The 12575-nt window shown below is 42.4% G+C and overlaps 1 protein-coding gene across 1 annotated transcript; it reads right to left on the reverse strand.

The window, feature by feature from the left end:
* Positions 1-6127: 6127 nt before the first annotated feature.
* On the reverse strand, positions 6128-11786 carry fignl1 (fidgetin-like 1). The gene is made up of 2 exons (XM_080208949.1): positions 11728-11786; positions 6128-10398 (listed from the first exon to the last, which is right to left on the reverse strand). The coding sequence occupies exon 2, from the start codon at positions 10386-10388 to the stop codon at positions 8235-8237; it is 2154 nt and encodes a 717-aa protein (XP_080065075.1). The 5' UTR covers positions 10389-10398; positions 11728-11786; the 3' UTR covers positions 6128-8234.
* Between the last annotated feature and the right edge of the window lie 789 nt (positions 11787-12575).

The raw sequence follows: 12575 nt of genomic DNA on the forward strand, positions 1-12575 counted from the left end.
TGAACTTAAACAAAACCAATTGCAAAGGTATGGCAGAAAATGAGCTAAAGTTGGTGGAGCAAATGAACTGAAAGGTATGGTCATAAATTGAGAGAAACATTGAAAGAAACAATTCAAATGATCACCAAAAATACATTCCATTGAAAAATAAGGGGGGGGGGGGGTGGCGGGGTTGAGTGCGACTGTCCCAAAAAAATTCTACGTGTCGAATTTGCGTAAAAGCTGGAGTAAATCACATTGTTTGTTTCAGCAGGAGTTTCAAAATGAATCTCCCACATTCTGTGCACTGCAGAGTGCCTCAGCGTGAACCACGCTGAAATTCAATGGGCGGGGCCTATACCCCAGACAGGATGGCAGTGTAGTGCTAAACAAACCACTGTGCATGCGCCAATCTGTCAGCGCCGAGATTAGTGCATGCACAGTGGCCCCAAACTGCCAGCCTCCCGATCGCTGGCCCTCTCAACCCCCTCCATGGCCCAATCACTGGCCCCTTGAACATGCCCGGGCCATGCTCACCCCCACCCCCCCAGCCTCAATGCGGGAATCCAATTGGACCCAGCAAGCTGGACCGGGTGCATCATGCTGGCACCAAATCCATTTGTGTGCCGATGCCCGATTCTCCAGGACACAACGATTCACAATCATAGCTGGCGGGCCCAAAGAAAACTCCTCTGTCTTTCTCACGAGATTTTCCAAATTCTCTGCTCAATTCCCTTTTGAAAGCCATGATTGAATTTGTTCCCCACAGTCTCTGTCAGTGCATTCCGGATTCCAACCACTCATTACATAAAAAGAGCTCATATTGCCTGTGGTTCTTTTGTTAATCACTTTAAATCAATTTCCTCTGGACTTTGACCTTTCTATCAATGGGAAGCTTCTCCCTACCTATTCTATCCAGACCCCACATGATTTTGAACATCTTCATTAAATCTCCTCTCAACTTTTGCTCCATTACTAAGGAGAACAACCATGCTTTTCTGATCTACATTCATAATGGAAGGTGAAGGCACCATGGCAGCTGGTGGAATTTAAATTCAATTAACAAATCTGAGATATAAAATCAGTCTCGTTAATGGTGACACTATTATTGTAAAAAATAACTACTTCACAAATTGTTGTCTTTATGGCGATTGCATTCAAGAAAAATGAGCTTAATAACTTTCAGCAGGTCTGGCAGCATCTGTAAGGAGAGAAAAGAGCTGAGTTTCAAATCCAGGTGACCTTTCATCTAGACTTGAAACGTCTGCTCTTTGCCAGATCTGCTGAGATTTTCCTGTATTTTCTCTTTTGGTTTCAGATTCCAGCATTTGCAGTAATTTGCTTATATTTTAGCTTAATAACTTTGTTTAATTCATTTATGATCCTTACCAGTTGTAAACCTTCTATTTCTCTTTGAAATTCAACAAATAAACTCAAAACCAACCTTTATCTCATGCATTTTTTTTACTCATTCCACATCAAGTGCCTGCTTTCGTACTTAACTCTTTTGATAATTTAAACATTGCAGTGTTTTTGGTTAAATTATTAGAGACACATACGAGCCTGGTTCACAGCATCTCACAGTAACCTGATTGGACAGGATTTAAACATGGGAGTTGTGCAAAACATGGGCACAGATTCCGAAGGTGACAACGCATTGGATAATTATTAGGAATCCTTAAGAGCCACTGAAAATGGCCATCCAAACATTTGGCTGTGAAATTGAACAGACTCAAAAATAAGCGTGGTTATGATGATACAGCCCTACCTAATTGCTTCCAATGTAGGTTGCACTCGCACTTTATGCTGTCTGCCTGTTAAAATGATTGCAGCATGTAGTCAGTGCCAAATGCACAATTGAGTGGCTGCACGGAATGCAAAAATCATGAGAAGCTAGTGAGTGTTCAAACTAGCCAGCCAACCTGTATCTCTTAATAGGGAACTGTATTCTCATTGGAGCAGGGGTCAAAATGTCTGGTTTTTCAAGTACTGTTGAGATTTTCTCAAGGGTCATTTTTTGATTTTCTGGTGTTACGTTTTGGTTTTCAGGGGCTCATTTTCCATTTCCACCAGATCTTTTATTAGAGCAGTTGCATAGTATCCTCACCTTTTGTGCGTGTGTGTTTTTTAAGAAAGACAAAGACATATATTAAAGATATATACATATTAAATCTTTTAACCTGCTACCTGCTGTTCCAAAGCCCATGTCTTTCTAGGTGGCAGAGGCTAGTGCTTTGGAAGGTGCAGCTGAAGGAGTCTTGGCAAGTTGCTACATTGCATCTTGTACATTGTGCACACTGCTGGCTGGTGGTGCAGTGAGCAAATGTTTAAGGTGGCACATGCTCAACTGTGCTAATCCTGGATGCTACCCTGAGGAATTCCTGCAGCAATGATACAACCACACAGCAGTATTTAATGGCTGGTGTCTCAGCTTCTATTGCAATACAAACAGAAAACAACTATCAATGCTGAAGTAGAAGCTCAGAAGTCATGCAATCTCAACATGGTGCCTTGTAGTCTCACACAAGATGACCTTGATGTCATCGTGGTTGCCAATACCAATGTTTAAAGGACCTTGTTGAAGCATGCAGTAGCAGTCCTTTTAACAGTCATATTGTAGCCATTGGGTACAATATAAGTGGCAGCATGAAGATAAGCAAAAAGCACAAAGACAGGCACTAAGGAAATGTACACAGATGATCAGTTAATTTTAAAGTTTATTTATAAAGTTTATTTATTAGTCACAAGTAAGGCTTACATTAACACTGCAATGGATTTACTGTGAAATTCCCCTAATCACCATATTCCAGCACCTGTTCGGTTCAATGCACCTAACCAGCGTGTCTTTCAAACTGTGGGAGGAAACCGGAGCACCTGGGGAAAACCCATGCAGACATGGGGAGAACATCCAAACTCCACACAGACATTGACCCAAGCTGGGAATCGAACCCAGGTCCCTGGTGCTGTGAGGCAACAGTGCTAACCACTTGTGCTGCCAACTTCTGAATGAATACATTATTTTTGATTCATTAATTTGAGTCCATCTCTTGTGTGCTTCTTTCTGCTCCCTCATTCTCCTCGCCGCTGGGACACAGCATGTGCTGTTATAACCCGGAGGGGAGGAGTGTAGCATCTGTTTCTAATTGCAGTACTCCCTGGGTTACTACATATACTTCATTGATTCCCCAAATGGTGAAATCTGTGCTTTATCTATAAATCTGAGTGAGAATTCAATAATCAGCACAATTATTAGTTTCTTATTGACCAGTCTGGTTTTATTAGAGAGGCAAAGATTATTGACAGCAGTGTTAAATAAGGAAGGGCGATAAATACTTGCTAATTACCCTAACAATTTCACTTAATTTCCACACTCCCGACTGCCCCCTCCCGCACCCCAACATCACGTGCCCTTGGGCCGGCACCCATGCTCACTTGCCTTCCTGGTCTTTCGCTTGCTCACTCACGAGGGGTAGATTGGTCAGGCTCAATTGCCCCTTGGTGCTAGGGATGTGAACAGGGTAAATTAATGTGGTGACGGGGATAGGGCCTGGCTGGGATTGTCATCGATGCAGGCTTGATGGGCTGAATGGCCTTTCTGCACTGTGGGGATTCTATCATTTGAGTTGGTTTTGAATGGTTCATTTTTAACACCCCCCTATTATTTTTGCAGGGGCCAAATAAATGCAATAAAAACAAAATACTGTGGATGCTGGAATCTGAAACAAAAACAGAAAACGCTGGAACATCTCAGCAGTTCTGACAGCATCTGTGGGGAGAGAATAGTTAACGTTAAGTTTAGATGACCCTTCGTCAGAATTACAAGCCCACCAACTTCTACAATTACCTGACTACAGCTCTGCACACCCCACATCCTATAAGGACTCCATCCCATTCTCTCAGTTCCTTCATCTCAACTGCATCTGTTCTGATGATGCCAGTTTCCAAAATAGCACTACCAATTTGTCTTCTGTCTTCCTCAATCATAGTTTTCCACCCACTGTGATTGACAGGACTCCCAACTGTGTCCAACCCATCCCCCGGGCCACTGCTTTCAGCCACCCCACCCTTCCTCCCAGAACCAGGATAGGGTCCTCTTTGTCCTCACTTTGCACCCATCAGCCTCCACATTCAAAGCATCATCCTCCACCATAACACCACTAAAGAAACAGTTCTGATGAAGGGTCATCTAGACTCAAAACATTGGCTCTTATTTCCTTCCCACAGATGCTGCTAGACCTGCTGAAATTTTCCAGCATTTTCTGCAAATGGATCTGATGATGGTCTGTACACTACAGATGATGGATGAGAAATAAGGGTTGCACTAACTTGCAGTCATATTAACTAATCAAAGAAAACTTAACCAGAAAGTGGTTGGATTGGTTGCCTCCTCTCTCATCTTACTGTACTTCCTCAGCTGGTCATCATATAGTTGGTGGCAATGGTATAATGATGAAGTTCTGCCACATACATTAGACCACCACAAACCTTTGCACCGACTCTACAGAGCACTGCAAACTTCCCCCAATTAGTCCATGCAGCAGAAGCATTTAATTCTCACAAAAGTTTATCGTATCAGAATTTGTGTAGGTCTGTTCTTAGAATAGAATCCTAGAATCCCTATAGTGCAGGCCATTCAGCCCATTAAGCCTTCACCAACAACAGCCCCACCTATTTACCTTGCTAGCCTCCCTGATGCTAAGTGGCAATTTAACACAGCCAATCCATCTAATCTGCACATCTTTGGACTGTAGAAGTAAACCAGAGCATCCAGAGGAAACCCACACTGACATGGGAAGAACATGCAAACTCTACAATCACCCAAGGCCTGAATTAAACTCAGATCGCCGGAGCTGTGAAGCAGCAATACTAACCACTGTGCTACCATGCTACCTGTAAATCATGTTTCCATTATAGTGTGTAATGCTATTGACTGCATGGATTGTGCAATGGAGTCCTGGGCTATGTTGTCAAATGATACTAATCACCTAGTAGCCAACTTCTGGTTTTCCATGGTGGCTCACAAGAAGGCACAGCAGACTGTCATAAAATAAAGTGTCCACTCTCTCAATAAAAGGCATTGGCCTGCATGCTACTTTTCATACGGTCACATAGCAACTGGATGATAAGTAGAATATCTCTTGGTTGAACTGCTTCTGTTGGCATGTGACAACTGCAATATAACATGCATTCAATCAATGGTACCCTGGACCATGGGGAAGTCTACAATTCCCACAAAGCTGTCTTTTCTCTGGCAGAAAATGAAATGCATTCATCTCTGCACTGAGTGCACTGACGGTAAAATATATGTTACAAATATTGCATGCTCGTCAGGAAGGAGCCAGATACATTACAATTAATGCTAGTCATTGCCAAAGCCACAGGCAACGTCAACCTTACCCTGGTTTGAGATTACAGCAAGTGGCAGACTTCAGTGACGATATTATAGAATCCTTATAGTGCACAAGAGACCATTCAGCCCAGAGTCTGCAGCGGCTCTCTGGCAGAGTATCGTGCCCAGATCCTCTCCCCAGCCCTATCATCATAATTCCACACATTTCCCTTGGCTATTTCATCTAATCTACACATCTCATGAAGCAAAGATATCTGACATTTTATTTTCGCTGAGTCAGGTGCAGATTACTCTGGAAAACTCCAGTTGATATGGCTGGAGTTGTTCTCTCCCTTTCAGCATTTTGTGTCGCTCTGTCATGCTATAGTCCAAGTGACATGCATACTCCTGCATCCATGTCTTGAGAATAAGCAGCTTGTGGATAATCCTTGAAGTCAGGAGAAAGTTTTTCAGCACATGCCACACCACTCTGAAAACATTAGCAACTTTAAACTTTAGAAAGCACTTTCAGAACTGCGGCAATAATCAGTAAGTAATTAATTTCTGAGAAGCTGATCCCCTTAAATAATGCTGGGATGTTTCATCGTGCCACTGAGTGCATGTTCACTCATGAACAAAGAAGAAATGTAATCTAATTTGATATTTCCTTAAATATTTGATCCTTTGTTTTCCTAACTTATCCACATAGGTGCAGCCTGCGCATATGGGTCAATAACATTGTGGGGTTGTTATTGGACTTGGACAAATGATCCAGAGATTCAAATTCTCCCATGGCAACTGGGGAATTTGTATGCTAATTAAATCAATTTGGAATAAAACGCTAGCCATGAAAATACTAGATTGTCACAGAACCAATCTGGATCACTAATGTTCCTGTAAGGAAAGAAATCTGTAATCCATACCTGGGGGGTCTGATAGCATTGTGACTCCAACTCACATTCTAGCTCCAGGACTAACAATATGTATAGCTAAGCTGTTCCAATACAGCTACAATATTGGCATACAACTGACAAAGTAGAAAATTAACCATGTTTATCCTGTCCACAAAAAGCAGGACAAATCCAATCCTGACAATTATCTTCCCAATCCTCTATTATCATCAGCAAAGTGTTGTTCAACAGTGCAAGCACTTATTTACCAATACTCTATATTCAATCAATTCAGGATCTTCTCTCCTATTCCACAGGACTTCATCTTGCGAAGTAACCTATTGCGGAGAACCTTGTGAAAAGCTTTTCAATAATCATACATTTGGATTAACAGCTTCATTCGCCAAATGAGTTACCTCTTCAAAACAGTATCAGCTTGATAAAATGTAACTTTATTTTCATGAAAGCAAGCCTCAAATAACTCCTACTCTGTTCAGGTGGTCATTCACAATGTTTCTGATGATCCCTTCTAATATCTTCTAAGAACTGAAGTTACAATAATGGGTTTATAATTACCCAGTTCTATCTTGCTGTCTTTTTAAAATATAGGTACATTAGCCTCCTTCCACCCATGGGAATAATTCTCATTTCTAGTAATGCACTAAATATATAAATAACCCATCTTTATTAATTTTAGCACCCAGAGGTGAATACTGATTTACTAGCCCCATTAGAAGAGACCCTGTATTCTATCCTAGATTTTATCTGCATACACTTTGGCATTGTTTTCAGTAATAATAGTACATATCAATGGCAATGCGGACAGCATTGTGGCACAGTTGCTAGCACAGCTGCCTCACGGTACCAGGTACCTGGGTCACTGTCTGTGCAGAGTTTGCACATTCTTCCCATGTCCATGTGGGTTTCCTCCCACAGTCCAAAGATGTGTGGGTTAGGTTGATTAGCCATGTTAAATTGAGCCTAGTGTTGGGTGATTAGCAGGGTAAATGTGGGGTTGCAGGAGTGGGGCCTGAGCGAGATTGTGGCGTGTGCATTCAATGGGCCAAATGCACTGTGGGTATTCTATGATTCTAAGTGCTCATTGCCTATTAGACTGATAAAAGTAAAATTTCCTTTTTGAGATTCCAATGTCCTTTAATAGCTGTTTTTTTTAAATCGTCACCTTACAACCAACATAGCTCATAAAGATGTTGCTTTTAATAAGTTATCCAAAATCTTCCTCCAACTAATCTTCTGGCTCCTCTAATGATTTGGATTGCATAAGGGAAGCTTAAGGGAGTCCACTGTTCTACTAGGATTTTTCATTTAATCAATAAAAGTGTTTTGGTTCAAGCTTTATGGATTCATGTAATATCAACTGCTAGCTACTTAGGTTTGTTTTATCACATCCCCTCCTTTGGGTGCTAGAAATTTATACATTTTATTTTTGCCTGAGGACAGATTTAAAGGTTTTCCTTTGTTCATTGGTATAAGTGAAATTCCTGCTAAGCAGGACTGTCATATGTACTTATTTCAAATTTTCCACCATTTTTATAAATTTAGCTGTCTTGAAATCCAGGAGCATTAAAACGGTCAGTCACATTTGCTTGGGTGAACAAACTGAATTTACAAACATTGTAAAATTTCTATTGAATGTTAAGTCAAATACAAGGACAAAACAGCTGGTAGCAGTTGGATAGTTGCATTTGTGCCACCAAATCAGTACTTGTATGACTACATTTCCTAACTGGTGACTCTTTTTAAAAATTCAAAATGAAACAAAAAGGGGGCTATTTTTTATGGAAGATGGAAATATAATAAAGGTTCATACAGCCTATTACAATATGGCGTCAACATGGAACAAAACAATTTAAACTGATCTGAATATAATTTACTGAATGAATCTTTGTAAAAGATAATTTTAGGACACAGGCTTTACAGAATAAACACCCAACATCACAAAAGCATCTGTAAAAAATTAGTTTGAAAGATGTCAATCCTGTATACTCCTACATTCCTGTGAAATTTTGCCATAATCACCTGCCACAACCAAATGTTTTATTCCAATCCTCATACAGTTCAAGGTCTTTCGGAGACACACTTGGTCTCACGTTTACAAAGGCATTTTTAAAGTCTATGAATGCAATTGACCGTACTTGGTCCGGTGTGATAGTGGAGATATCCGCTATCTGAATGCTACGGATTGGCCCCAGGGCTGCCTCGCGACAAAGCTGAGTCATGTCAGCCCCTGAAAATCCTTCAGATTGTTCTATGATCACCTCCAATTCCTCTGGACTCAGCGAACAGCTTTCATGAGACATCAATTTCACCACTATCTGTCTCCTGGCTGATGCTTCAGGTAACGGGATATACAGTCTTTTGACCAGACGTCTCCGAGCTGCTTCATCTATTTCTTGGGGTCGGTTTGTGGCACCAACCACAAGAATACGATCATCTGCTGAAGTAGCAGCACCATCTAACTGCACTAAGAACTCTGTTTTTATTCGTCGAGAAGAATCATGCTCTCCATCAACTCGCTGAGACAAGAGAGAATCAATTTCATCAATGAAGATAACTGCAGGCTGGTAGCAGCGTGCTACAGCAAACATTGCACGTACCATTTTTTCACCTTCTCCAACCCACTTGGAAGTTAGCGATGAAGCACTGATGCTGAAAAAAGTAGCTCCTGACTGGCATGCAATGCACTTACCGATTAGAGTTTTACCTGTTCCAGGAGGGCCAAATAACAGAATTCCCTTGGGTGGACCACGGAGTCCAGTAAAGATATCTGGTCTAAGCATTGGCCAGACTACTATCTCCTTAATTGTTGTTTTAGCAAACTCTAGCCCAGCGATATCATCCCAGTTCACTGGAGGACCATGGTCCATGATCTCACTCATAATGAGTTGTATCATCTTTGGCTCAAGATTCTTCAAACGTTCATCCACTGGTAGAGTGGGTTCGGAAGAACTGTTCTCATGAGGCATTGAACATAATCCACCATTTTCATCACCATTATCCTGTTTTGAAACTGGAGAAACAAATTTGCCAAACAAACCACGAGACCTGAGTGTGCCCAATGACTTTTTTGAACAATTATATGTTACAGGTGGTCGCTGAGGTTGAGATTGATTTCCAAACTTTTTCTGTTGATCAACATAAAGTTGGTCCTTTGCCGTTTTAAAAGTTGTTGTGAAACCTTCATCAGTAGCACCACGATCACATTTCACATTTCTGGTCATATTATCAAAATTGTTTTGATTAGAATTAGTCCACTTGCGATTTTGAAAATGCCCATAACTCATGTTATTATATGAATCGCTACCAACTTCTCCCGATGTCCAAGAGGACTTCCTCTTTGATGTATTACCAGGTGCCACAAGGGCTAAGTTGCTATTAAGAGGCATACATTGTCCCGATACTGTTCCTATTTGACTTGTTTGAGTTACAGTACAGCTTGATGCTTTGTCCAATCCAAAAACAGGGCCACTATAGAGGTTTTTAGAAGGTGCCAATAAAAATTTATCTGTAGAACTCAAGGCACTAGTCTCATCAGTCACTGGCTTAGCAACACAGAGATTTGGAACCATTTTCGGACATGTAAATGTGGTAACTGTGGAGGGCTTGTCTGAAGGATAGTTTTCATTTACATTTTTTGAAGGCACATCAGTGGACAAAACTGAAGTTTTAATTTTAGGAACTGAACCTTCTGAATTACTAACAGATGCAGTTTCTACTTTATGACAGTCTAAGTTTGTCATGTAATTGGCTTTCCCGACTACAGTTGAAACATCAGCTGCAGATACCAGCAAATCTCCAGCTCTTTTGCCAGCTTTAAACATCTCTTGCACACTTTTTAATTTGAAAATACTGTCTTCAGTCAACAACGACTGCCACTGATTGCTTTCGTTCTTCTGACATTTTGACAAACTCAGAACACTGTCAGCATAATTATTCAACCCAATGCCTGCACTGTCTGAGTCAATAATGGCTGAATATTTTTCACTGCATCTCCTGAATAAGCTGGCAGTGCAATCCCGAGAGATATCAGAGTTTGCCCATGCAAACTGCAACTGTGAAATTTGTCCACGATAAGCATCGGCCTTCTGACCAGGTGTACAATCATTGGAGATTATATTGAAATAATGTTTCTGCCATTCACCAAGATGGACTGCATCAGAAGACTGCATTTTACCAAACCTATGTAGAAGAAAGCAAATTTAAAATGTTTTTTTATTTGCTGTTAAATCATTTTGCAGCATTTTTCATTACTAAACTTTCTAGAATTAAGAAGTCCATTAACATCTGGTGGGGTGGCACAGTTGTTAGCACTGCTACCTCACAGCACCAGGGACCTGGGTTCAATTCCCAGCTTGGGTCACTGACCATGTGGAGCCTGCAAATTCTCCCCATGTCTGCATGGGTTTCCTCTGAGTGCTCCAGTTTCCTCCCACGGTCTCAAAGACGTGCTGCTTAGGTGCATTGACCCGAACAAGTGCTGGATTGTGACGACTAGGAGAATTTCACCGTAACTTCGTTGCAGTGCTAATATAAGCCTTACTTGTGACTAATAAACAAACTTTGTTAAAAAGCTTCATTGGTTCAATATTTTTAGTCTGCGCACTCTGAATAAAATGAAGTCAAAACCAGCATTTAGAATGCTGTCTTTAGGGTTTTTTTTTAAGGATATTGCAGCTTAAATTAGTTGGCAGCATTTCCATGTTTGAGTCAGTTGGTGGGTTTAAGCCACAGGTACAAGTTGGGCTGTTATTGGGCTTTTCAATGAACCTATTTTATATTGATCTTTCTGTACACTCAAGCTATGACTGTAACGCTACACTCTGCACCCTCTCCTTTCCTTCTCCCTTATATACTCTATGAACGGTATGCTTTGTCTAGCGCACAAGAAGCAATACTTTTCACTGTATCCCAATACATTAATAAATCAAATCAAAACAGGACAGCAAGGACAGTAATAAAGTCACCACTTTCCCACCTGCTCAGGGCTATGCAAACTGCAGCCGGGACACCACAAAACAAGCTCAAAATGAAAGGCTTGACCCCCCCCCCCGCCCCAGGCGGGAAATGAGCACAGATCCTCCGGCCAGGATCTCAGCTTCTCCCCACCCGCCTCTTCTCCCAGCCTCTGACACCTGTTCTTTTAGTCATGATGTGGAGATGCCGGCGTTAGACTGGGGTAAACACAGTAAGAAGTCTCACAACACCAGTTAAACTTCAAATAAACCTGTTGGACTTTAACTTATGAAACTTCTACCCGTCTATGAACACAGCAACCCCGGCCCAATGCACAATATCGACCACCCCTCCCCCCCCAACAAAACATGACCCTCAGCCAGCGCGCCACACCCCTATAACCGTCCGCCCGCTGACCCGGCGCGCGCCCTCCCCCCCCCCCCCCCGCCCCGCCCCGCCCCGCTGACCCGGCGCGCGCCCTCCCCCCCCCGCTGACCCGGCGCGCACCCCCTCCCCCCCCTCCCCCCGCTGGCCCGGCGCGCGCTGCCTCTTTACCCGCCCTTGCTCCAATCTGCCGATTCCGCAGACGGCACTGGATTGAAGCTCGCGCTCTCTCTCTCACCAAAGATCATCGAGCGAGGGGGAAGATGGGACACGCCGGCAGACCGGCTGTGTCCCCAGCGCCACCTGGTGGCTGAGCCTCCTACCAGCGCCCGAGCTCCTCGACAGAGAATGATATCCGTCCGTCAGTGAGCCTCTCAGACTCTCCTGGAAATTCGAAATCGTGTTAACAAAAATTAAAAAGGAAAGTAGGAAAATAGAACACAATCAATCACATGTGAAAATCAATAGAATGAGCTGTGTGAAGTAAAAACATGATGTGGGTATGCCGGCGTTGGACTGGCGTAAACACAGTAAAAAGTCTGACAACACCAGGTTTTAGTCCAACCTATTTATTTGATAATATTCTCACTAGCTTTCGAGGGGATAGCCTCTTCGTCAGGTGAATGGAGAGTTCTGGCCTCAGACAGAGCATATAAAGCACAGATCTTGGGTTCATGTCGCACTATCTGTAACCCCCGTGACTTGCCTGGGTTTGCAAAACCTCACTTACTGTACTGTCTGGAGACAATACACATCTCTTTAAACTGTGATCAGTGCTCCTACCACTCACATTGTCAGCCACTTCAGGTCTTGAACAGCAGGTTAGGTGTAATGATTCGCATTTTAATCAGTAATCTCTAAACTGTCTGTGCTTTATATGCTCTGTCTGAGGCCAGAACTCTCCATTCACCTGACGAAGAGGCTGTCCCCTCGAAAGCTAGTGAGAATATTATCAAGTAAAAACAGACAGTACTGGAAAATCTCAGCCGGTCTGACAGTATCTGTGGGAGAGAATGCCG

The sequence above is a fragment of the Carcharhinus amblyrhynchos genome, chromosome 2 (genome assembly GCF_965287045.1).
Source record: "Carcharhinus amblyrhynchos chromosome 2, sCarAmb.v2.hapA, whole genome shotgun sequence".
NCBI classification, from domain to species: Eukaryota; Metazoa; Chordata; class Chondrichthyes; order Carcharhiniformes; family Carcharhinidae; genus Carcharhinus; species Carcharhinus amblyrhynchos.

Bases quoted from the DNA above. Each gene is read 5' to 3' on its own strand.
- fignl1 (XM_080208949.1), bottom strand. From the start codon at position 10,388: ATGCAGTCTTCTGATGCAGTCCATCTTGGTGAATGGCAGAAACATTAT.